Genomic DNA, 25,675 nt, shown 5'->3' on the forward strand with positions numbered 1-25,675 from the left:
CCCGCTCCCTCCTTCCAGTCTCTCGTGACAATTTTGCCAGTTTCTAACCCTCTCTACCCTCCCATCTCCCCTCCAGACAGGAGATGCCAACACAGTCTCAAGTGTCCACCTGATACAAGTAGCTCACTCTTCATCAGCATCTCTCTCCAACGCATTGTCCAGTCCCTTCCATGTCTGATGAGTTGTCTTCGGGAATGGTTCCTGTCCTGGGCCAACAGAAGGTTTGGGGACCATGACCGCCGGGATTCCTCTAGTCTCAGCCAACTGACTACTTTTTTATAAGGCATTTAGTTGCTCTAGATAGTAAGCAACACTGGATGTTTACTTGGGGATGAAGTAACTGTGCACCTAGAGCAGGTACATTCCATTTTAGCCCCTGCTTCATTCCCAGCCTTGCAAGCCAGTGGCAGACTTTCCATCCTCCCTGACATTTTGCCCTTCAGCTGACTGTTTTACAGATGCCGAAGACTTTTAGAAGCCCCTGCCCATGTTGTCCCTGATAAGATTGGCACTTGTAACCCCACTTTAAACGCGTGGTGACTGAGCTCAAGTGGGCAAGGTGTGTCTGAGGTCGCACACTGGCAGAGATGGACTGAGGCTGGAATCCAGGGTCTTCATGGCCCCCCAGGCCCCTGCTGGCTTTGCCAGATCTTCTCTTGGGGTGTCTGGCCAGCCAGGCTCTAGTAGCCTCATGGTGGGTGGTTATGGTGGCTCTTGTTGCTACAGCATGTCTGCCCATGCCATCCACTTCTTGGGACCCAGCACAGAGTCCACATACACCTCTGTCTGGAACTGCAGCTGTTCTGGAAGCTGCCCAGTCTTTTGAGCATAAAATGTTGGCTACTCTTCCTAACCTACCTTTGCTTTTTAACTAAAGTCGAGATTATAAATTGAAAATATCATGTTTAATGATTCCCTAGCTTTAAGTTCATTTACACAATCCATAGATACTAAACTCTCCATGGGCCAGGCCTGGTGCGAGGCGCTGGACACAAAAGAGTAAGAACAACTGATGTGTCCAGTGGCAAGGTAGAACCCTAAGTAACCACGACATGAAGAAGTCTGGGACTTGGCCGTATACAGTTTTGATGTCAGGCCAGGTATTTGAATTTCAAAGCACCATCTTACAGTTACACAGCAGATACTGACAATCACGCACATTCTCAGATGTTGTTTTCCTGGATCTGCGTGATCACATGCTGGGGCCACAGAGTGCGGTAGGCCCTGCTGTGGCGACTGGCGTGAGGTTGTGCATCTCCTCTAGGGGTGTGTGTTTAACTGACTTCAGCAGCTACTCCAGTGGTTTCTTCTATTGTTGGACAGGTGCTGGTTTTTCATTTAAAAAAAAAATGACCAAGTCCTGCCTTGTGTGTTGGTGTTTTTTGCTCAGAAGTTCATGGTCACATGTGCTCTGCTCACTCCTGGCGCCCTCTCTCCTAGGGCACAGAGGTGACGGACAGCGCATACATGGGCTCCGAGAGTACCTACAGCGAGTGCGAGACTTTCACAGATGAGGACACAAGCACCCTGGTGCATCCTGAGCTGCAGCATGAGGCCGATGCGGACAGCGCTGGTGGTTCAGCTGTGCCCTCCGAGTACCTGGACGCCATGGAGGAGTCTGACCCTGGTGCCATGGTGCTGTTACCTGGCAGGTCTGTCCTGCCTCCGTCGGGGAGGTGGGGCGTGCTGGGTGCTGGCCTATGCATGGCATGCACAGTGCACGTAGGACAGCAGGTTTGGTTCGCAGAGACTCTTGGCCCAGGTTTAGGTCAGAGGGTCATTTAGAGTCCCTTCATGGCCACGAGGGGCATTTGGACCAGGCCACAGTGCTGACCCTTGCTCATCCAACAGGGGAGCACCTCCTGCTGTGCCAAGTGGACTTCCAGCTAGGGGGATAGAGGGAACCTGTAGGAGAAAGACTCTAACTCACTCTTTCTTACAACAGGAGACAGTATTTGGGGACGTCTTCCAGCAGGGTCATCATACCACATCCCCCACCTTACCCCCCAGAACCATCTCAGGCTCCTGTGTGAGGACCCAGTGCATGGGCTGGCTGTGCTTGGAAGGGGCCTTCCAGTGCAGGCAGCTGCCAGGCCCCGAACAGGAGGTTCGGGTTGTACCCGTGGGACACGGGGGCCTTGGATGCATGTTTTGTTTTGTTTTTATTTCATTGCATTTTTGGCTTGGCCCTCACAGAGTCGTTGTGTTTGACTTTTGACTGGCATATGGTGCTCACCGCAGGCAGGAACACATGCCCTAAGTCACAGCTTGCGGGTTTTTCAAACTGAGACCGAGAGTTGGAGCCCGGCTGCCTATAGGCCATGACTCCTCCAGGCATCCTGGCTCCACCTTGCCAGTGGGGTCACGCATTGTGTCCCTGCACTTCAGGCTACTTCCACTTACACTGTGCTTGTGAGGCTCATCAGAGTTTTGTGTGCAGTTGTGGGTCAACTGTGTGGATATGCCACAGCCTTTTAAATCAGCCAACTGTTGGTTGGCATTTGGGTTAGTTTCTGGCGGTGGTTTACGAATAACACTGGTATACTCATTACTGTCTTTGGTGCCTGTGTGGGCCTGCAGTGGGATAGCTGGACCCTCGGGGACATGTCTCTTCAGCTTTAACAATCACTGCCAGTCCAGATGGTTTTCCATGGGATGGTGCCAGTTTGCTGCCCACCAGCCAGTGTGACGTTCCTATTGCTCTACCATGTGTGTTACGTTGGCCATGTATGCTATCCTTTATTGCTGGCTCTGATGTGCAGAACCCTTTGATTTGATTTTGCTGAGGGTTTTTTGCATCTATGACCATAAGAGATAATTACTCTAATGTTCCTTTCTTTCAACATCATGGTTAAACTGGCCTCACAAAGAACTAAGAAGTGGTCTCCCTCATTCTGTTTTCTGCAACAGTTTATTCAAGATGGTGCTTTTCTTCTTCAATGTCTGGAAGAATTTGTTGGGGAAGCCATTTAGGCCTGGAAACCAAAACACCGAACCTGTTGGTTGTCGAGTTGATTCTGACTCATAATGGCCCTATAGGACAGAGCAGAACTGCCCCATAGGGTTTCTAAGGAATGACTGGTAGATTGAAACTGCCAATCTTTTGGTTAGCAGCCAAGCTCTTAACCCCTGTGCCACAGGGCCCTTCTAGGTCTGGAGTCTCCTTTTATTCATTCTTTCTCTCTCTTTACCATTTTTAAATTTTTGTGAAATTGAAATATAAAATTAACTCTTTTAACGTGAACAATTCAGTGGCATTTAGTGCATCACAATGTTGTACAACCACTACCTCTGTCTAGTTCCAGAGCATTGTCATCTCCCCAAACGGAAATGCAGTACCCACCAGCAGTCACCCCTCCCTCCAGCCCCAGGCACCCATGATCTGCACCTGTCTCTGGATTTGCCCGATCTGGATGATTTGCTCGTGTGAACGGGATCACCCAGGACGGCGTGGGTGGCTCTAGCTTCATTTCACCACGTAAAGGAAGCTGCCCTTGGGGGAGGCGTCCAGGGGTAGGGACGGCAGGTAGGGGCCATCTCTGGGCCCCAGAGCTGCTTATGCCTTTGGAGACTGCACCCTCCTCTCCTCCAGTGCAGTTTTCCCTCCTGGAATCTGGGCATATTGATAAACACCTAGTCCCGAAGAACAGAAGATAGGATCACTTAATCCAAGACAGTGGCAGAGGTGTTCTCCCTGTCACTGTATAAGAGGGGGAGAGACTGCAGATGAGTGAACATTGGATGTGGAAGCAGGTCAGGAAATTGTTAAGAGATAACAGTCATTCCTCCATCAGCGTATGCAGATGGAGGTTTGAGACATGCCAGTTTAGCAGAATGTGCATTGTCATCTTCTCTTGCTGGTAGATGGGCATGTTTTGTGTGAGAACCAGGCACCATTCGCGTCTGCAGAGCCATGAGGCTTGGGGGGGTGTTTGTTTTCCAGCTTGCCCACCACCTTGGGGGGGTCACCTCCTCTCCAAGCCCCTCCCCCCTCTTGGGAGCAGCCTCTAGTGTCTGCTTCCCGCTCTTGTCTGCGTTAGTGCAAAGTGTTCTCGAGTCCTGGAGCAGGATGGCTGCTGAGACCACGGCTGTTTTTGTTGCTCTAGGCAAGCTACTGGTGTTGATTCAGCCTCTGCAGCAGGGTGGCTAGGATGTGATGGCCAGGGTGGCCAGGATGGCTGCAGTGACTGGGATGGTGGTGATGACCAGATGGCTGCAGTGGCCAGGAAGCAGTGGCTGTGGTGACCAGGATGGCAGTATGACTAGGATGACCTTGGTGGCGAGGTGGCTAGTGTAGGGGCAGTGCCTGTGGTGGCCAACTATGCGGCGAGAGCCCTGACCACTGTTCCTGAGCACCCCCTGGCCCCGCTGCTCTGCTCTCCAGAGGAAACAGAAGGCGAGGGAGGGAGGGTGACTCTTGCTTTCAGCAGTGGTATGCTTGGAACCCCCTCACTCCCTGTGACTGGGGCTTGTTGTATGTCTGAAATAAAGCAGGAATTTGAGCTCACACTCACTAGGGTTGTGAGAGCCAGCAGCTCCCCAACACAGAGGCATGGGGTGCATTTGCCCTGGACATGGGGCCTGTGTCTACACCTGTACTGTCTGATGCAGCATCCATCAGCCACGAGGCCTTCGAGCCGTGGAAATGTGGCTGACCGACATCAAGATGTGCAGGATGTGCAGACACACACAGACTTCAGAGACTTACTATGGAAAAAGTATAAAAATCTCAGCTCCTGTTTCACCTGTTCCTTTCTTTTTTAGCATGGCCCCTGGAATGTTTGGACGCACATATGTGGCTCACTGGCGTTTCTGTAGGAGCGCACCGGCCGCCAACCTGTTTGTTCTGGGGTGACTCCTTGGTCACCCTGGTCTCTTCTGTTTTGCCCTTCTAGACCCCACCTGCACAGCCCACCTGTTGTCACGGTGATCAGTGGCGAAGAGCACTTCGAGGACTACGGCGAGGGCAGCGAGGGCAGACTGTTCCCAGAGGCGCCCTGCAGTGGGGAGGAAGGCTCCAGTGGCCCTGCCCTGCTCACCCCCAGGTAACGGCCCCCTGTCTCCACTGGGTAATGATGGGCACAGGTCCCCGTTTTGGTTAACAAATTGGCAAAAGAAAACTTTACCTGATACAATAAATCATTCCAGATTTGCGAATTTGTACCCGAATGGAAGTTGGCTCAAGTGTCTCTCAACCAGTGTGTCCCCAGCTTTCCCAAGGGCATGGCTGAGCCGGCGGGAGTAGGGCGGGATGGATTCTCAGGCTCCAGGCTGTCGGGCGTGATCACCTTCTGGTCCACAGCCAACTCTGAGGGAGGCTTTAGAGTTACAGATGACCCTTGGGATCTGAGGTGCCTGAAAAGTTCTGGTTTGGGCCAAAGGAGGAGAGACTCAGGCTCACTCATGTGGATGTGGCTGGGGCTGCTCATGAGGAGTACATTTTGTTTTTATCCAGAACAAGGGACTTAAAGAGGCCTGGAGCCTCTCTCTGGCCTGTGCTTCGGCCATCAGAGGGCTGCCTGCTGGTGACCTCTGCTGGCTAAGGTGAGATGTTACCTGGCTGACAGCTGGTACACCGCAGCCACCTCTCTCCTTTGCTCCCAATTCCTTGAATCCTTCGTCTTTGGTGACAGCGGCAATTTTGAGAGTCCTCTTTGGCCCAGGTTGTTGCCACGGCCAGGAAGGCCTAGGTGGAGGCCGGTGCCAGGAGGGGCCTCCTTCTGTCTTGCAGGCTGGGATTGACGGTCCCACCTCGGTGCTCTGTGCTCTGTGTCTTCCTGAGTCCCCAGGAGTGTGGCTCATCCTCAGGAGACATACGACACCGACCCTCAACACCTTTCCTTCACAACTCCACCTTCATGGTGACGCTGAGACAGGGCTATAGGATCTGGGCATCCAAAGCTAGCACTCACATCCCATGTTGTAACCTCTCCCTATTTGTATAGCACGTCCCTCTCTCATCCAGTGTTTTCACTGTTTTCTGTCTGAAGATTACCTTCTACGCTACCTTTTACGTTTCACTTTTAACCTTTCTTTAAATTAAGCTTCCATATTAGCTTCCAAAAGCCTATGGGTCCTGGAGCCCTGGACGCTCCTTTCTCTGTCTTTGTAGCCATCAACTCAGTACCCCCAAAGCCCACTTAAATCCTGTCATGGCATCAACAAAAAGCGGACATCTGAGTTTTTCATGAAGGCCTTAGAGTGACAGGCATGGTGGCGATGCCGTGAGCGCCTGGCTCTGACACTGGTGGTCATGGGGCAGCTTCTAAGGCAGTCCTCAGTGTGAGGGAGGACCCACCTGCAGACACACTTTGGCATCACACTTAGGTGTGTTTACTCACATCCCTTTGTCTTAAGACTGGCACTTTACTTGCTTTATGGTGAAGCTCTCTCGGGCTGCATCTACCTTTCTCTAAGCACCTCACCAGGAGGGACCAGATATGCGCTGGACCTTCTACTGGTGTGTCTCAGCCACAGAGGCCAAGGGATGAAGAGTGGAGGCGGGCACCGGAGCCTCCACGGTGAGGTATTTTACAGCAGGGTCTGTCCAATCTCTTGTCCTGGATGTGCAGCCCCCCGTGGGATCCCTGGGTCCCAGCAGACCTTGGCCTCTCCTGAACCGACTTCTCGTCTCTCCAGCTCTGACCTGCTTGCTGCTAAGCTGCACAGCATCTTCACTGATGAGGCATTTGAGTTTTACTGTACCCAGTGCCACAAACAAATCAATCGCCTTGAGGATCTCTCTGCCCGCCTGAGTGATCTTGAGATGAATAGGTAACTGGCTTGGTGCTTAGCCTGGTTTGTCCCCAAGGGTGAGGGGACCCTCATGGTCCACAGCGCCCGCCTACAGGGTCCTTACTCTGCTTGGCTGGAGGAGGCTCTGGGAGTCCTTGTGCTGCCTGGCCACCTGCATGCTGCGGCCCCTGCACCCTGCCCTCACCCCTCATGCCTGTCCATGTGAATGCGGCTGACTGACCTGCTTGTGTCCAGTGGGAGGAGGTGGTCTTTGGGTGCCACAGTCATTGGGTGCTGTGCTCTCCAGTCTAAGGAGACCCTGCTGTGAAATCTGGGCTCAGAGAGATGATACTTCCTGTTCCTGAGAGACTTCATGAGATAACATTGGGAAACTTAACATACGGCTTGGTCTTTAAAATGGTTTGTGATCCGCTTTCAGGAGCACATTTAAGTTGCAGTGGGCTGTCCCCACGTGCATTTTGTAAGGCTGGCTCAGACTCAGTTTCCAGGACTCCAGCTCCATTACCCAGACCCTGGTACATGTCTTTCCATCCCTTTGTATCTCTTCCCATCTCCTGGTCCCATTTCTGTCAAAGCTGACCCTCCCCACCCTGTGCCCAGTGCCAACTAAAGGCTCTGAGCAGAGGCAGCTCCTTTGCTGCCCAGACAGCATCACAGGCTCCAACTCTAGGTCTCTGTGTGCTGTTTGCAGTGCTGACATGCCCACTGAACGTACCATGGGCCTTGCTTGTGGATGGCACCTCCCTTGGAGTTACTTCTGGGTAGGCCCAGGTGAGAGATGGGCTGAGGTGGTGCTTGTCCTCTGGCTACCACAGAGATGAGGCCTTGCATGGCCATGTTCCTGCAGGTGGGAGGGAAAGGCACAGCAGCAGGTGCTAGTCGGAGCTGTGGGCACCAGGTGGCCTTGTGGGAGAAGTCAGCCCTGGTGCATACAGGGAGGCAGGAACGTGACCCTGCTTGGTGGTTTCAGGGTGTTGGATTCCTTTAAGAACTGCTTGCCAGATTGAGGAGCCTGTCTCAGCCTACCCTCAGCTGCCCCCAGCAGCCCCCTCAGCCTCAGCCCTACCAGGTCCATCTTCTGGGCTGTTTACTCTGACAGCTTGGGGCTGCCATCCTCCTCTGGTTCCATTTCCAGGGCGTTTGGTGTCTTCTCCGTCAGCTCCTTTCATCTAAGCCTTGCATGGTGGTGAGGTGCACATTCCTGTAGCATTGCAAATGGGGCCCTCCATAATCAGAGAGGATGGGATGGAGCCTGGCACTGTGGCCAGCAGGGGGCTCGGGCACTCAGGGGGAGGATGGCAAAGCCATTGGACAAGGGGTTGACGAGTGCCCAGGGAGGACGGTGGAGCACTCGACAGGAGAGTCAGCAGGGCCCCAGCAGCATTGATGAGAACCGAGCAAGCGCCCTCAAGTGGGTCTCCAGGGATTCCAGGAAGTTGGCACCTGGTGATTGCAGAGACCCTCTGGCCTGTCTTGGGGAGACAGTTCCCTGCTGTGTAGGTTTCACTGGGTAGAGCCACCAAGCCTGGCCAGTGAGGGGCTGTTGGTCTTTCCCATGGGCAGACTTGCCACGGCTGAGCACAGGCTTGTGTACAGGTGTGTCGTCTTGGTACCTGAAAGCAAGCATGGAGATGAGTACCTTATCTCGGTCTCCAAGACCTCTGTCATTAAAATGCTCTTTTCCTATGTTGAGGACCTGCCCCTTGATAGTATGGTCACCTCTGCCTGGTTTTGTGGGGCCGAGAACAAACTAAGATGTGGCCACGTGCCGCCAGGAAGCCCAGCTGGCTCCTGCCCAGTCGCAGTCCCCTCCTCTGAGAAAGGCTCTACCCATTGGGTCAGTGTTCCACCAAATCATCACGGTCAGAAAATCACCCTGAGCACTCAGCTGAGGAGCCCTGAGTCCTGCCTGACGATTGCCTCCAAGTAAACGTATTTGGTTATAGTTTGTGGAAGTAGAAGACAATTTAGTCCAAACTGTATCCCAGAGATTTGGCATCAGATGTAGCATCTGCCCAGTGAACCTCAGAACATGCCAACACCAACCATATCTCCCAGGCACCTGGAGCTTTCATAGAGGCAATTTTTGTCTTGTGGACATTAAGAAGGCCACCTTGCCCAGAAATACAGTTTCAAATTACAGACCCTGTCACTGGACTGCTAGGCCAGTCCCCGAGGGCCAGCAGTGAATGGAATGGGGGCCGGGTACCTTCAGGGAGTCTCTGTGATGTCAGGAAGGAGTCACATTCACGTTACAGTCCACAGTACCACTTGGGGTTCATCCAGGAGAGGGGAACCATGCAGGAATTCGAGCAGGGGAACCTTAATATAAAGAATTACTAACTATAATGGGGTTGGAGAAGGGAAACATTGGCCAGTCAAGAGTAAAAAGAATTCTAAAGAATTAAAGAGCAGGTTTTTTTTTTACTATAAGGGGTGGAAACCCTGGTGCTGTAGTGGCTAAGTGCTATGGCTGCTAACCAAGAGGTCAGCAGTTCGAATCCGTCAGGTGCTCCTTGGAAACTATGGGGCAGTTCTAGTCTGTCCTATAGGGTCGCTATGAGTTGGAATCAACTCAACGGCGGTGGGTTTGGTTTTTTTGGTTTACTATTTTTTTTTTATAAGGAGTAGCTACCTCACCCGAGGCTGCAATAGAGCCGTCCGATGGTGTAACCCCAATCTCGGGCTGAGATGGGGACTTGCTGAAGATGGCGTGGCTGTGGCAGGATGACAGAGTACTGTGTGCAGTGCTGGTGGGATATGCTGGAATTCTACCCTGTAGGCTGCGGGGAAAGGTGTTCCCAGGGAAGGTCTCACCAGCGGCACCTCGCTACAAGACCACCTGAGGAGGTAATGGGGCTGCTGCTTACCAGTGGGTGAAGATGCACAGCACAGGACCCTGCTGAGTGAGCGCCCTAGAACTAGGAAGCAAGCCTTCCTCCTACAATATCTCTCCAGCTCCCTCTGCTGACAAAATTTGGCATCACAAAGGAACAATAAAGGGCCCAGATCCAATTCCAGAGAGCAGGCAAAAAGGGTAGATTTGGAACTGAGCAGCAATGAATCGGTAACTGGCAGCACATGCACTTCTCCCCAGATAGACCTTTCTGCCTGAGCCTTAAAGAGGACCATAGGTGTGTTTGAGATGAGCAAGCTGGAGAGGGGTGTGGCCCAACTGTTGCTGAGGGCTTGGGGCAGCAATCATGCTTGTGCTGGGAGATGAGGTGTGTCTTCTCATGTGTTGAAGTAACAGTTTACTGTTAAATTGGGAAATAACTTTGGATACCAGAAATGAGAGCTAAGGTAAGTTTGGCCCCTTTTGGCTCTGAAAATGGGTAAATTAGGACAGGGTATAATTGACTGGGGTTACTGCCCTGAAATGGCAGCAGGAAAGATGTTTCAAACCACTGCCTAGCTGGGATTTCAGAGTGAGAAATATCAATGCCTGAGTTAGAACCAGTGACAGATTCTCCTGTTAGGAACAGGCCCATGCCCCTTTCCCTGTGGTGGACCCTCTGGTGGCCGAGCATTTGGAGAGTGGTCATTTTGCTTGGCACTGGGACATGGTATTGACTGAGCTTAGACCCATTGCAGCCAGCTGGCTGGTCCAGGTGGTGGGGGCAGCCTCTGAGGTCAGGTTGTAGCTCCATCTGAAGGTGTTGTTGGGGATGGGATATGAGTTGCCAGGAGGCCTCAAGTGAGCCCCTGGGTTGCTCCTTCCTTTGTATGCTTTGCTGATGAGGTTTCTATGCATGGGGCTCTTCTAGGGGAGCGGGTGCTGCATGCTTGTTTGTGCTGTTGGAAAAGACAGCCCCATCCCCATATCACTTTAGCCTGAATTTCCTGTTTCCTCCTGTTCTTCTCTGACTATTCTCTGACACTGTTTTCCTGTTTATTTTGATTTTTGTACAGCCCGACAAAGCAGCTTTCCAGCAAGAAGGTTGCAAGGTAGGCAAGATACTTTATTATTTATTGAAAAATGTTTTTCTGAAATGTATTATTAATCATAATCTTTTAAAGAGCATTTTAAAAATATATTCTTTTCCAAAGTATTTAAGAAAACTTCTAAAAAGTTGCTGTTCATGGTTTGGGATTGTAAGTAACTTGAGGGGACCGGTGTGGAAAGTATTTCCCAGGGCTGAGGGTTTGGACCTGAGTTTGTGACAAGGATACGTAGTTGAAAGCTTTGAGTGTTCCTCATTTATTGGGTTTTTACTATGTGATCCGGAGGGGCTGGCGTCCCCAAAGGTCCACCATGGATGAGTTTGTTAGGGCAGTCAGTGCAGCCCAGCTCACAGAGCCACTGCAGAACAGAGCCCATGCTGGGCCCACCTCCTTCCTGACTATACCCTTTCGGCCTGCATGGTCCTCCCCGGCACATCCCCGTGCTGCCTTTGGCGGGGGGGGGGGGGGGCGGCGCCTGGTGCCAGGTTTCTAAATGACGTCCAGTGTGGCCCTTTCCTCATCTTTCAGCATTAGATGTATCTGTTAGCTTCCTAAAATCTGAAAGAGGACAGCTTATATTACTCCTCCCTTCCCTTCAGTGTAGTATACGGCACTTCACTCTGACACCAGTGGTGATCACAGGAAGCCATGTAACGCATTACTGTTATACGCTTCCTTTCTAAGCCAGGTTAATGATTGCCCTCCTTTTTTTTATTTGCTTCTTCTGGGTGCCTCTCCCACCAGCCCTGTGATAGAGCCTCACACCTCCTACCAGCTCTGCTCTGAGCCTATCCTTCCTGGCCCTGGACCTGCTGCACCCTGTGGTCCTGGGATCTCCTTCCCTTACCTGTCCCAGGTGTTGGATCATCAGCTCCTTGTGCCCCATCTTCCTTCTTGTCCTCCCTCCACTGTTGGTATAGATTCTTGAGAACAGCGGTGCACAGGAGATAAACCTTTGATGCCTTTCTTGTTTAAAAGTGTAGGATTTTTGAAGGACTGCTCGTTATCTTCTCATTCAGGGTTGTGCTGAGAGGTGAAGTTCTTTTTGATGCTTGTGCCTTTGTGACAAATCCCCGTCTAGAAGCTTTTAGGGTATCTCCCTTATTCCTGGGGTTCCGAAATGAGTCTTGTCGTGAGTCCCTTTTTTTACACCATTAATTATTCTGAGCAAAACAAAAAATGTGCCTTTTTAATCTGGAAGCTCGTGTCCCTTAGCACTGAGAGATCTCCCGAGCTGCTTCTCTGGTGTCCACCTTCCAACTCCTCTCTTTCTGGAGGTCCTACTGATGGGCACCAGGTGGCCCCTTGCTGTCCTGCCTGTCTGCTGTGTGCTTAGTCAGAGGCTGTCACCCCCGCCAAGGGTGTGTGCTCTGCAGCTGACCTAGCCTCTCTCAGGCGAGGCTGTCATGGGTTCTGGGGTCACATGGCTCTGCCCTCCCTCCCCTTCACCCTGAGACCTGCAAGATGGAGATGCAGTAATGCTGTTGGATTTGCTGTGAGGATGAGGCGGCTGTATGACAAGGACTTGGCGGGGCCTGGCACACTGGTTCTTGGATGTGGCGTATCCCTCCCTTCCCCATGCCCAGCCCCTCAAGGTGCCTCAGGCCCTCTAGTTGGGAGGCCTGGGCCCCACTGTCTGTGGAGTCTGGGCCTGACCTAGAGCCCACATTGGAGGCATAAGGACAGTGATTAGAAGGGAAACAACAACAACAAAAAAACCTATTGCTGCTGAGGCAATTCCAACTCATAGCGACCCTATAGGACAGAGTAGAACTGCCCCATAGTGTTTCTGAGGAGTACCTGGTGGATTCGAACTGCTGACCTTTTGGTTAGCAGCCAAACTCTTAACCACTACTTCACCAGGGTTTCCTATAGGAAGGGAGTAGTTACCAATCATTCCACCCTGTGGGCCCAGCACCCTCTTGAGTGTCAGCTGACATCCACAGGCTAGTCCCAAGGTTTCTCCTGTGTTACCCAAGGCATGCTTGGGGATCTGCAGTCCCAGGGAAGTACCCTTCTACCCACCCAGGGCATGTATCGGGGTCAGCGGACCCAGGGACTTCCTGGACCACGTGGCCCAGCCATGGTGAAGTTGTCATCCTTCTTTCTCCCTTAGAATGTTTTTGGGGAAAAAATCAAATTTGGGAAATGTTTAAGCTCAGTCATTGCTGAAGTGGAAGTAGAACCTGGTAGACTTGATTGTCATCATGTAAGAATGTGTGTTCATAGCATCGTGTAGGTCAGGGTTTTATCAAGCTCCAAAGAGCTTGCTGTGCATTAGGCTCTTCCTGCTTCTTGTCCCCAGGCACCTGCACCAGTCAGGGGCCCTGACCATGGAGGCTCTGGAGGACCTGCCCCCCGAGCCCGTGGAGGGCACCGAGGAGGCCATTGCTGACAAGGTAGGGCCCTAGGTGGGCTGGCAGGCAGGCAGGGCTGGGAGAATCCTCACCTCACCTTCTGTTGTATCCCTTCTTCACCTCCTCCTGGAGCCCCTCGCCTCCTCCTGGAGCCCCTTACCTCCTCCTGGAGCCCCCCACCTCCGTGGCCCCTCAGCATCTCATGCTCTGTAAGCTTTCTCTGGCCCTCTTTCTGCTCACCTTCACTCGTCTTACTACCTGCTGTAGAGAGGGAGGGAGAGGCCAGGACACTGAGCCTTGCTGTCCTTTGCATCCCTGGTACCTGGCCACCCTGTGGGCTATGTCAGAAATGCAGACCCCCTGCTCCCCTATCCCGGGCTCACCTCAGGGTCTTGGCAACACGTGCATCTGTTCGCAGGAGCAGGGGGCCCCAAGAGCTAGCAGGGTCTAGTGCACTTCTGTTCTCCCTGAGAAGATCCCTGTTTGGGTTCTAGACACTGTGCCCAGTGGGTGTGGGCCATCTGCCGTTTCACCTGTTCTTAAGCCAGTGTCTCATTCCAAGGTTGTCTTCCTGGAGAAGCGGGTGTCTGAGCTAGAGAAGGACAGTGCAGCCAACGGGGAGCAGCACAGCCGCCTGCGGCAGGAGAACCTACAGCTCGTGCACAGGTGAGCATGTGGAGAGCCAGCCTCTCAGGTGAGGTGTGGGGGGAAGGCCAGCCACTCAGGTGAGGCATGGGGGAAGGCCAACTGCTCAGGTGAGTGTGTGGGGGAAGGGCTGTCACTCAGGTGAAATGAGGGTGAAGGCCGGCTGGGGCAGGAAGACCAGGCTCTACTTATTGGTGGCTCCTGTGTTCCCATAAGCACAGCTGTGGTGGCTTCTCCCAGGAGGCTTTTGGACCTACTGTCCTCCCCAGGTACCTGGTTCACACCCTGGCTCTGCCATGGACTTGGTGACCTTGGGGCCAAGGGCTGTGTCTCTTTGAGCCTCGGTTTCTCATCTGTAATCTGAGGGCGCAAGAACTGTCTCAGAGTCTCAAGCAGCAGCCTCTGCTTGGAAACCAGTACACCCTAAGGCCACAGGGACACTGGACATCCTCTGTAGCCTTCTTACCCCAAGTTACATAGACACGGTAGGTCTGCTCCTGGACATGCCATGCTGCAGTGGTACAAGCTCATGTCATCTTAACGGTGAAAACAAGCTCCCTGGAGGAGCCAGGCCTCGGCCTGGCCGCTGCTTGCTCACTGAGTTCTCACCAGGGAGGCCAGCTGCCTGCCTGTTGTTGAGTCAGAGGGGGATCTGGGTCCTGTGGGGGTTAAGGGTAAGCTATGTCTCAGAAAATGTTACAGCATCCTTGTCTTTGTCAAGAGGAATCTGGGCAGGCTACCCAGACTCCCAGCGCTGACTGGAGAGGTTTCCTTTCAGTGCGATGTCCGTCATCATCAGTGGACATAGGCATGCTGGGGCATCCACCCCGCCCTGCCCTGTATCTCTGTACCCGCTTCCAGGACCAGCTCTCCTGGTTCTTGTGGACACTGCCTCTGGTGTCACCACAGTTTCCTACATGACCGCCTGTCTTGCAGAAGGGCAGCCTCCAGTGTCAGTGCAGGTTCCCACGGGCAGGCACCTGGCAGGCTTGTGTTCCCTGGAAGGGTCTCCTCCACATGCAGCGAGGGGGTGGGAGGTACAGGTGTGGCTGGGATGGGTTGCGGTCCCACCTGAGAACAATGGAGACTGTGCCTGCCTCTGTGACTTTGCCATGGCCCTGCAGCTCAGGTACACTCAGAGCCACCCCAACTGAGCTCCCGTGGAAAGCTTCCCCTGCCTTCCCCAGTGTCCCCTGCACCTCCCCTGCCTCCTCCAGTGTCCCGCGTCTCTCCTGCCTCCCTGTGTCCGCACGTCTCTCCTGCCTCCCCTCTATAGAGCCGCCCACAGTCACTAACCCTGGAGGCCCTGCAGGTGCTCACCTCACCTCTCTGCCTCTGCAGAGCCAATGCCCTGGAGGAGCAGCTGAAGGAGCAGGAGCTACGAACCTGCGAGCTAGTCCTGGAGGAGGCCCGAAAGCAGAGGGAGCTGCTATGCAGGATGGAACGGGAGAAGAGCATCGAGATTGAGAACCTGCAGGCCAGGTGGGTGGCTAGAGAAGATCTCGGCCTTCCAGCATTCAGGAGTCACCATGAGAGTTGTGGGGGGATGGTATTGTTAGCAAAAGCCCCCCACCCACCCCAGAAAGGCACACCATCTAGGGGTAAACTTAACTTTGGACAAAGTAGAAAACACACATGAAGAAAACTTTTAGAACCCATTGGAAGGCCCTGGAACCTCTGAATTAATTCTAAGACGTCAGTCTCTCTGGTACTGCCTCTTGTCGGTTCCCCAGTCAGAATATCTACCTGATTTTTAAGGGGAACATGACAAAATTAATTCTTATGCCCATCTGGAGCCATAAACCTGAGATGAATCAGGGAAAATCCGAAGAAGAAGGGACTGACTCGGTGTTAGAATGTGTCCCAAAGGCCTGGAAGTCAGAGCAGTATCCTGCACTGAGTGAGCAGTGCCTCTGCATAGGGACTCGCACTGTAGACACTCAGATTGGGGTCAGTCTACAGTGGTATGTGCAAGGGATATGTGTCCAAACCAGAGGTTATACATAAGAATCACCTGGGGATCTTGTTAAAATGTAGTTTCTGATTCAGTACATCTGGAGTCAAAATGCAGATTCTTAGCAGGAAACTTGTTAGAAATGAAAATTCTCAGTAGGGGTATGAACCTGAACAAGCTGGTTCAAAGCCTTGCTCCAAACATTATAAAAGTGGAAAACAGCAGGTGACCTAAATGTCTGTTAGCAGGAATGGTTAAAATTGTTAGTATTTCTAAGGTGATGTCCCACAGCTTCTGAGAGTGAGCCTGAGCACGTGTGCCTGGACTTGAGGTGGGGGGTCTTCTGCTTTATGTATGATTTTTTTGACATTCTTCCTTCTCTGTGGAATTTCTCCCGTGTGTGCATGTGTGTGGATGCACGTGTGGATGTGCATGTGTGTATGCATACAGGTGTGCCTGCATGTGGGTACGTGTAGGTACATTTGTACAAATGTGCCTGCGTGTGTGCAGGTACATGTGTACAGGCGTGCCTGTGTGTGTGCCTGTGGATGCATGGTGCAGGCGTGCCTATAGGTGCATGTGTACAGGCGTGCCTGTGTCTGTGCCTGTAGGTGCGTGTGCATGGGTATGCCTGTGGATGCGTGTGTACAGGCATGCCTGTGTGTGCCTGTGGATGCATGTGTAAAGGCATTCCTGTGTGTGTGCCTGTAAGTGCGTGTGTACAGGTGTGCTGGTGTGTGCCTATGGATGTGTGTGTGTAGGCATGCCTGTAGGTGTATGCGTACAGACGTGCCTGTGTGTGCCTGTACGTGCGTGTGTATGGGTATGCCTGTGGATGCATGTGTACAGGCATGCCTGTGTGTGGCTATGGATGCGTGTGTATAGGCATGCTTGGGTGTGTACGTGTGTGTGTGCCTATGGATGCGTGTGTACAGGCATGCCTGTGTGTGTGTGCCTATGGATGCGTGTGTACAGGCATGCCTGTGTGTGTGTGCCTAGGGGTGCATGTGTACAGGTGTGCCTGTGGGTGCGTGTGTACAGGTGTGCCTGTGGGGAGATGGCTTACAGTCTTCAGTGTCTACAGAAGAGGATTCCAAGTGCTTTTTCTCATGCTCTTAAAGCGAAGAAGAAACGTCTGGGTTTCACTCCTGAGTGTTTTCAGGAGTGGAGGCTGGGAGGGCAAGAGGGCTGCCGGGGACAACAGAGACTGGGGGGGCCAGGGCCCTGCCACAGATGCCTGGTGCAGCCACTGTCCTCACGAGCAGAAGCACAGGGCAGGGTTTCCTGGGCGCTGGCAACGTGATGGGAGCTAGGAGGGGACCCGGCTATGATGCTACCATGGTGTGCACATCTCACTTTAGACTGGCTGACCCTGAGGTGGCCATGGGCTGCTGACTCAGAGCTTAGACAGCAGTGGCATCCTGCTGTGGAGGGGGGGAGGGCATGGAGCAGGCAGGTCTCTGAGTTTCCCCTACAAACCAAGGTGCTGGACCCGGGTGGCTCCCTGTGGCCTCCTGAAACAGCCACGGGCGTGGTTCTTGGTGGCTAAGCACAGTGCTGTCTTGGTGGCTGGTGCCCCTGAGCTGGCCCCAGTACAGCCCCAAGAGGGGCGGGATCTCCTTGCTGCCGAGGGCCTGGCCTGTGCTCAGTCTGACGTGTGCATTACACTGCCCAGAAGACAGCAGAGTCTCAAGAGGGTTCTTAGTAAAGAGGCGTGCATTAAAGCTGAAGGGGCGTGGAGCAGAGGAGAGCAAGGGGGCTGCAGCCTGTGATCACCTGCTTGGGGACAAGAAGGAGCCATCAGGAGTATGGCAAAGCAGTAGGAGGGGGTGAACTGCCAATGTCACAAAGCAGAGGATGGTGCTAGATGGCCTCAGGGTGTCAAGAAGAGGGTCATAGAAAAGCCACTTACCCATGGGAGCAGGGAGTCTGTGTCACCTGGGGTGTGGGGGGCCTCTGGTAAAGGGCAGAAGCACCTGCGGGCGCCGTGGAGCTGGGCGTGAACAGGACGGGGACATAGCTTGGCCTCGCAGCACCTGCCTCCCCCTTTGATGTCACAAGTGAGATGCAGCCCGGGTTGAACACAGGGCTTCGATAACGTCACCCTGCACTGTCATGCTAGCACGCGGGTCTCAGTCTGCGTGGGCAGGACACCTGTTCACAGTGCCCTGTGGTCCCAGCATGTCCTTCCAGCAAACATGGTGGAGGCTTCTCCTCCAAGCTTGGTGATGAAGGAAGGAGAAGGGAGAGGGACAGAAGCAGGAGCTCCCACCAGGAGACAGACTCTTTGTTGCTAGAACAGGCACCAGGTGGGAAGGAAGACATGGTCGAATGCCAGCAATAAAGATGTTGCCCTCTGGTGATGTTATGCAGGCTTTAAATGATGAGGAAAGAGAGCAAGTGTTATTTTAAAAAGAAAAAATAGCCTAAAGACAGAGAATTGAAGGCATTCATTATGCCCACCCTAGCAAGACATCAGGAATGAAAAGAGTCTTAATGTTTTGAAGGCACAAACCCAGAAGGACAGAGAAGGGGAGTGAGCTCTGCCACACAGCATTTCTGAGGGCTGTGGAAACCTTAAAGAGAACTTAGAGCTGGTGGGGACTAAGGAGTGCCGGGATTTATCCTGCAGCCTCAGAAAGCTCAGGAGCTGGAATACCAGCTGCCTGTGGAAGTTGAGGTGAAGACAAGGATGAAACAAGAGGCCCCACAGGGGTCCCGCCCATGCCCCACCTGGGAAGCGAGGTCTCTGAACTGCAGGACACTGCACAGGTGAGAATGGAATCACATGGCCCACTTGCCATCTTCCAGCCCACCAGACCCTGACAGGGAACTGGTGAGGTCTCAGGTGAGCCATGGATCTCCAGGCCTTCTCACTAACTGCGTCTGGTGAACAGGCGCTGGTCCTGTGTTGTGTGGGCACTGGCTGGTGAGATAGAAGGGACAGCAGCATCAGCAGGAGAGCAAGGAAAAGGGTTATGGGAGGAGCCAGCTCTCCTCAGAGGAATAGCTGGTTCCAGGCCATCCAGGGAGGGCACAGGATGCAGGAAGAAGGGGCACTCGAGAACGGGGCAGGCATGTCAGAGGACACAGTGCTGGTTGGACAAGCCACATTGGATAGGCAGAGCAGCAGTGGGAGAGTCTGGCGGTGGCCCGTGCTGACATAAACAAGTGATGGATAAGTAATAAATGGGGAGAAGAGAAGAACCTCTTCCCAGATAACCCAGATAATAATGTTTGTAGAGACCCCTCAGGGGTGAGGGACATGCTACAGCAGGAGCTGGACTTGGTGACCTGCTGCCTGGAACAGAGATAAGCAAGGAAGTAGTAACCCTCAGTGTAGACAACGCAGATACACCTACCCCAGGTAGTCAGGGTGGACAGCACCAGAATGTCATGTGGACACCATGCACCCCAATACAATGCAACAAGATGCCCCTTCCCTCTGTGTGTGCCCTAAAACCTATCGCTGTGTCTGATCGTGTAAAAGCACCAAACTCCATTTGAGCACAACCTGCAAACTACCAGCCAGGGCTCCCCAGACCCATCCAGGTCACGAGAGACAAGTCTGAGGGTATGTGACGACAGGTTGCGGTATGGCCCCTGGACAGGTCCCAGATGGGAAAGGGCATTGTCGGGACCCTGTCAAGTCTGGAGCTGGGTTGTCGAGTGCACCAGTTTGGGTTTTCGATAGTGACAACAGCTTACTGTACTGAGTGGCAGAAGCAAGAGGGAAGCCAAAGCCGGGTGGAGGGAGCATGTGAGGCAGGGAGATACGGGCTTCTGTTAGCCTGAGGGCGGTGGGGTGGAGGCCCTCAGGAGCAGGCTGTAGGTAATTTGGGAGCAGGTATGTGATAGGGCAGCTCCTAAGTGAGGTTTCCTGGAGAAGCTGGGCCCCCGCGGAGGCACTGGCATGGCCTCAGCCTTGTCTGTGTCCCAGGTTGCAACAGCTGGATGAGGAGAATGGTGAGCTTCGGTCCTGTGCTCCCTGCCTGAAAGCCAGCATTGAGCGCTTGGAGGAGGTGAGGCTATGGGGTTAGGGGGATGGAGACAGGCCCGCTGAAGTGGGGTGCTTCCTGGTTCACTGGACAGGGATGTGCTTCTGGGCAGGATATGCCCAGCACAGGCATCCCTCTGCCGGGAGATCCTGCAGGCACCGTGTCTGCCCCTCTCTGCATTGACCTCTACCTAGAAGCAGTCCTGGGCTTTGTAGGAGCCGAGTGCAGTTGTTGTCATGCCAGCCTTTAGCAGCACTGCTCTGGGCTGGCCGCCTGGGTTCTCGGGCAAGGAAGGGGCGGTTACAGGTACTGTGACGGGGCGAGACTGGGTGGCGCGTTCTGGAGTAGAAAAGCCCTCAATTTACAGGAGAAGCAGAAACTGCTGGATGAGATCGAGGACCTGACACTGCGGCTCAGTGAGGAGCAGGAGGACCGGCGCAGGATGGGCGACCGACTGAGCCATGAGCGGCACCAGTTCCAGAGGGACAAGGAGTCCACCCAGGAGGTGGGCACGCCCTGTCCCTGCACCCCTCATCCTCACATCCCCTCTTCCTCTCATGCCTTGTCTCTGCATCCCCTCATCACCACATCCCCACTTGCCTTGTCCTCTTGTCCCCGTGCACCTCATCCCTGCATGTCCCGTTGCCGCGCTCCCCGTCCCCGTGCACCCCATTGCCATGTGCCCCATCCCCACGTGCCTTGTCCCCGTCCGCCCCATCCTGGCATGCCTCATGCGTCATCCTCGTGTGCCTCGTGCCCATGCGCCTCGTCCCTGTGCACCTCGTCCCCACATGCCTCATCCCCTTGTCTCAGTGCGCCTCATCCCCATGCGCCCTGTCCCTGTGCACCTTGTACCTCTGCGCCTCATTCCCGTGTATCTCGTCCCCATGTGCCTCGTCCCCACACGCCTCATCCCCTCGTCCCTATGAACCTCGTGCCCTGCATGGCTCGTCCCTACGCCCTTCATCCATGCCCGCTTCTCCATCCTGAGGAGATGACTGGTGACGCTGGGGCAAGGGTCTGCGTGGCCCTAGACTGGGGTCTTCCCTGCAGACCCTAGACATCTTGGGCCAGATCCCCCGCCATGGGCGCCCTGGGCACTGGGGCGTGTTGAGCAGCACTCCTGCTTCCACCCACGGATGCCAGGAACACCCCAGTTGTGATGACTCAAACTGTTCCAGATGCCATTTGGCCCTAGTTGAGAGCCCTGATTGGTTTCTGCCCTGGTAGCGCCATGCTGTCTTTGTAACATTCTCTTCTGTTGCCTTTGCTTCACGGAGCTCACCCGCTCATCACTTGGGCACTGTGTGCACCTGTGTGTGAATGTGCAGCCCGGTCTGCATCATGTGCTGCCCACTGGACAGGACCTGAGGACGCCCTTTGTTTTCTAAGATACACGTCTCAAATGTGCCACTCTGGGCAGAGGTGCTGGGGGCGGGTCTGTCAGTTGGGGTCGTGTGTCCTCGTCCACCCACGTGCAGTCAGGAGAGTATGTGATGAGCTAACAGTTGCCCATCCCTGGTGCCCAGCCCCTCATGCCCAGCCCCCTTGTGTGCCCAGCTCCCCATGTGCCCAGCCCCCAGTGGGCCCAGCCCACCCCACCATGAGTCCAGCTCCCCTTGTGGCCAGCCCACCCCTCCATGTGTCCAGCTCCCCATGAGTCTAGCTCCCCGTGTGCCCAGCTCCCCATGTGTCTAGCCTTTGTTGGCCAGCCTGCTGCAGGTGTGCCCTACCCCCCACCTCTCTGTGGTTTTCCTGCAGGTGATCGAGGATCTCCGGAAGCAGCTGGAGCACCTGCAGCTGTTGAAGCTGGAGGCAGAGCAACGGCGGGGCCGGAGCAGCAGCGCAGGCCTCCAGGAGTACAATAGCCGCACCCGAGAGAGTGAGCTGGAGCAGGAGGTCCGCAGGCTGAAGCAGGTAGGAGGCTGTGCTCCTCCCTGACAGCTGGTAGAGGATAGTGTGGCCGGGATAAGCTGGGGAAATTGGGGGGACTGACGTTCCTGCTACTGCCACCACAGGACAACCAGAGCCTCAAGGAGCAGAATGATGAGCTCAATGGGCAGATCATCAACCTGAGCATCCAGGGGGCCAAGAACCTCTTCTCTACATCTTTCTCCGAGTCCCTAGCTGCAGAGATCAGCTCTGTGTCCCGAGATGAGGTAATGCTTTAGACAGTGGGGGCCTCTCCCTACCCCCCAGCCGGCTCCCAAGGCACCTGCTGTCTTCCCACAGCTCATGGAGGCCATCCAGAAGCAGGAGGAGATCAACTTTCGCCTGCAGGACTACATCGATCGCATCATTGTGGCCATCATGGAGACCAACCCCTCCATCCTGGAGGTGAAGTAGGACACTGGATGCCATGCACAAGACTGCACAGAGCCGAGACCATGGCCCAACAGCTGACCTCCCAGAACGAGGCCGGTGGCCATGGGCCAGGGCGCTGGGTGGGAGGTGCGGGGGCCATACAGGAGAGGTGCTGGGGCCTTCATTTGCCCTGACCCCATGTCTGCCCCGTGGGCACAGAGCCTGCACTGCTCCCTCCTCTTGCATAGACTACAGGCAGTTCCTGGGCCTGGTGAGTGCCCCCACCATCCCGTTAAACCCGCTTGCCTCTGTCTGCCCAGCCCCAGGGGCTTTGGTGCATCAGGGAACAGAAACATGGGACAGGCCTCAGCCCCTGCTTGGATGCAATGGTTGGGGAGGCCAGTGGGGAGTCGCAGGGCCCCCTCCCTTCTCAGCTTTCTGGGGCATCTCCCTGTAGTAGCCTGTGTCACCCCTGAACTACTCAGGGCACTTGGTCGAACCCACAGGCCTCCCCACCAGTGGCTGGACCCTTCCTGCAATAACCCTCAGGAGGCTTTGACTAGGGCTTCCTTGGGGGCTAGGGCAGGAGCCCAGCAGACACTCTGTTCTTAAACCGGGACTGAGTGATTCTAGCCATGTGGAGCTTCCCTCTGCATCCACAGCAGGTGGGGCTGTGGCCATACCTGGTCCTATGGAGCCTGTGCCCTCTGTGGACTGGGCTGTACACACCACCTGGGGAGGCCTGGATCCCACAGGCCAGGCCCAAAGCCTGGACCCTCTTCTTCTGGGTGTTTGGCTTATAAATAGTTCTCTTCCCTGAGGGTGGGGAAAAGGCTGGAGTCAAAGTGTCCATGCTCTGGCTCTCTGAGAACAGTGGTGTCACCTCTAGGAGCTGCCAAGCTTCCCCCTCCCCCCTGCCCCCAGCCTAAGCACTGGGCAGGAGCCTGTTGGCAGCTCCGGGTGGACTGAGACCCGCCCCGCAGACTGGCTGCCCCATGTGTATGCACATACGATGTATGTGTGTGTGAGTGCGTGTGTGACTGCTCCAACATCTGCCCATACTCCATGGGGTCCACCTTCCATACTTCCATACAGTTAAGATGTTGTCTCGTATTGTACATTTTGGGGAAAGCCTTGGGTGTAAATCAGTGTAAACTTGGAGGAGAGATTTTTCTATCATGTAGAGTAGGTATTTTTTATAGATTGAAGGTTGATCAATTTTTTAATACTTTCAAGAGAGAAACTATCTGTGTACACATGAAATATATATATGTATAATATATAAATATTGGAGCTCTGCTTTCTGTGCCCAGCGACATGGCCTCTCGTCTTGATCCTGCTGTTGCTAACCAGTGCTGTCACTGATTGGGGACGCTGGGACCATGCCCTGGCACTGACCTGGACCCTGGATGTGACTCCCAGACAGCGCAATGAGGCCGCGGTGATGGGACAGGGCAGCTGTGATAATTAAAGCTTTTACTGCACACGAGAGGCGGCTCCTTCCTCTGTGGTCACCAGTGGGCAGGAGCATGGGCACCCGGCACAGAGGAGCATGGCCACTTCCTGGACAGGGTCTGGGTCTCAAGCCTACAGGTTTGGGCACTCCTAGGGGTGGCCACATGATGGGGGCTCAGCCATGCCTGGATTTCCTCTAGGCCCCCCTCACTTGCCCCTCTTAGGACAGTCAGGGGTAAGGGCAGAGCATGAGGTGTCTCAGAGGGTTGCATATCTCGGATACAGCTGCCCCAGCCCCTTGGACAGTGGTGTGCTAGCATGGAGGTGGTCAGAGAAGGCCCCTTCCAGGGCAGCTGCACCAAGCTCCCAAATCGAGGGGAGAGAGAAGGCAAAGGCCTCGAGCTGGTGGTGGTCACAAAGAGTGGCAGTTACAGTGGGACATCAGAGAGGAGGTTTCAAGGACTGCGGCCAGCTCCGACTCGAGGAACTGAGCTCTGGGAGCTGGGTAATGAGCCAGTCTGGAAGAGGCGCCAGCCAGGCGGGTGCACTTTCTCCAAAGCTAGAGGGGAGCCCAGCTCCACTTAACTGCCTGCCGGCCAGACCTGAATTCACACAGATGGAGACAGATCCCTGGGGCAGAGAAGGGGGTTGAGCCCTGGTCTGCCAGCCCGCGGGGGTGAGGCGCACAGGGCAGGACCCCCTCTCCCCGCAGGACTGCAGGTGGCAGCTCTGGGCCCAAGGCCTGCAGGCTGAGGCACAGTAGGACTCAGGGTCGCTCGGAGGGCATAGACTGTCCCAGGCCGACATCCTGCTCTTCCTGAAGGGAGCCCTTCATGTTCCAAGACCCACTCTTCCCACTGGCACGCCCAGGGCTGCTGCCCTCCTGTGCCCTCATTATCTAGACCCTGCTGTAGGCCTCATGGGCTGCGTGTCTGGCATGTGCAGAGGACCCTGCTAGACACTGGGGGGCTCCAGAGCGCTGCATCCAATGAGCTCAGCAGGGGGCTGTTAGTTGGGCTCCTTAGAGGGGAGCTCGGGAGACCTGGGAGGAGGGAGCCATGCCCCCAACGCTCTGTGGCCCAGCCCCCATGTCTCCCTGGCTGGCCAAGAGGCTGCATGTCACCTGTTTTCCCACCTGTCATCCACCCATAAGCACCTGCAGGGGCCTCACTCTGTCTTGGAGAAGAGGCTGGAAGTGGGGATGGAGCACAGGGGTCTCTGACAGGAACACACATACCTCCTCAGGCCTGAGTCTGCCACAACCCACCCTGCGACTGCCTCACAGCGTAGGGCCCTATTTCTCATTCCACAGGAAGGGCAGCCATAGCTTCCTGACGGCCTCACCCAGCCTTGTCGCACCTAGGAGGTCATTTCCATTTTTTAAACATGGGGCCTTCCCAAGTCTGGTGGGCCACATGGATTGAGGGTCCTTGTCCCGCAGGGCTCCCCCAGCCCAAGGGGGCACAGTCCCTATTTGGGACTGACAAGGAGGGTGGAGAACATATAATGAAGGGCTGCCTGACAGCTTCTGACCCAGGGGGCTGGAGCAGTTGAGAGGGTGTCCTGGAGGAGGCTCAGAGACGGGACAGTCAGGCGGGGCCTGTCGGGGTCTTTGCCCTCGGCTCTTGGTGACCTGGCCTGTGGAAGAATAGGCCAGGCTGTGCCTCCCTGGAGAAGCGCCCCGGGTGGTGGTGACCTCTCTCCAGGTGGACCTCTCATTGCCCTTGCCTTGGGCAGCTCCAGGCTCTCCCAGGAAGGGTGCCAGCAAGCTACTGGGCCTCCCAAGGCCACCCTTTTCCCCCAGGACCCGTCCTCTGCCTGCCGGAGGGACAGGGATTCCAGCAAAGGGGTTTGGTTTTCACCTGGTAGGCCCCATGCTTCGGCACAAGTGGCTTGCAAAGCAGGCGGCTAATGAACCACTCGGGGAGACCCGTATAGGCCGGGGATGATCAGATCTCTGCCTCCCTGCCACAGGGGCTCCCCTCCCCGACGAATCCTGGAGCCTCAGCTCCACGGGGCGGGGGCTGTGTTTGGCTGCACCCCAAAGCTCACTCATGCTGTCCACACCTCTCTCTGGATTTGGGCCTTTCCCTTCCTTCATACCTCATCTGGCATGGAGCAGGGCTTAGCCAGTGGTTTTGGACGATCCAAAGTCACCTTCTGCTGTATATAAAAAAAAAAGTTATTTTAAATTGACGCTGTGTGCCTGATGTTTCAGCAACTCGGGTATTGCAAAGGACTACAGGGCTATGTTCATAGAC

General features: G+C 54.7%; 1 protein-coding gene across 4 annotated transcripts in view; it reads left to right on the forward strand.

Moving 5' to 3' along the window:
* The window catches only part of RAB11FIP3 (RAB11 family interacting protein 3), an 83,885-nt gene extending 58,655 nt beyond the window's left edge, over positions 1-25,230 (forward strand). For 2 of the 4 annotated variants that reach the window (XM_049904684.1, XM_049904685.1), the window contains exons 4-15: positions 1,441-1,652; positions 4,896-5,045; positions 6,640-6,774; positions 10,669-10,704; positions 13,007-13,100; positions 13,621-13,724; positions 15,045-15,185; positions 19,598-19,679; positions 20,023-20,160; positions 21,417-21,572; positions 21,674-21,814; positions 21,888-25,229. In XM_049904684.1, the coding sequence (XP_049760641.1) occupies positions 1,441-1,652; positions 4,896-5,045; positions 6,640-6,774; positions 10,669-10,704; positions 13,007-13,100; positions 13,621-13,724; positions 15,045-15,185; positions 19,598-19,679; positions 20,023-20,160; positions 21,417-21,572; positions 21,674-21,814; positions 21,888-22,001 (1,503 nt within the window). In that variant the 3' untranslated portion in view covers positions 22,002-25,229. Of the gene's footprint in view, positions 1-1,440; positions 1,653-4,895; positions 5,046-6,639; positions 6,775-10,668; positions 10,705-13,006; positions 13,101-13,620; positions 13,725-15,044; positions 15,186-19,597; positions 19,680-20,022; positions 20,161-21,416; positions 21,573-21,673; positions 21,815-21,887 lie in introns of all 4 variants that reach the window. The other 2 variants (XM_049904686.1, XM_049904687.1) reach the window with 1 other exon arrangement.
* Positions 25,231-25,675: the final 445 nt, after the last annotated feature.

Source organism: Elephas maximus, chromosome 12, assembly GCF_024166365.1.
Source record: "Elephas maximus indicus isolate mEleMax1 chromosome 12, mEleMax1 primary haplotype, whole genome shotgun sequence".
Lineage (NCBI taxonomy): Eukaryota > Metazoa > Chordata > Mammalia > Proboscidea > Elephantidae > Elephas > Elephas maximus.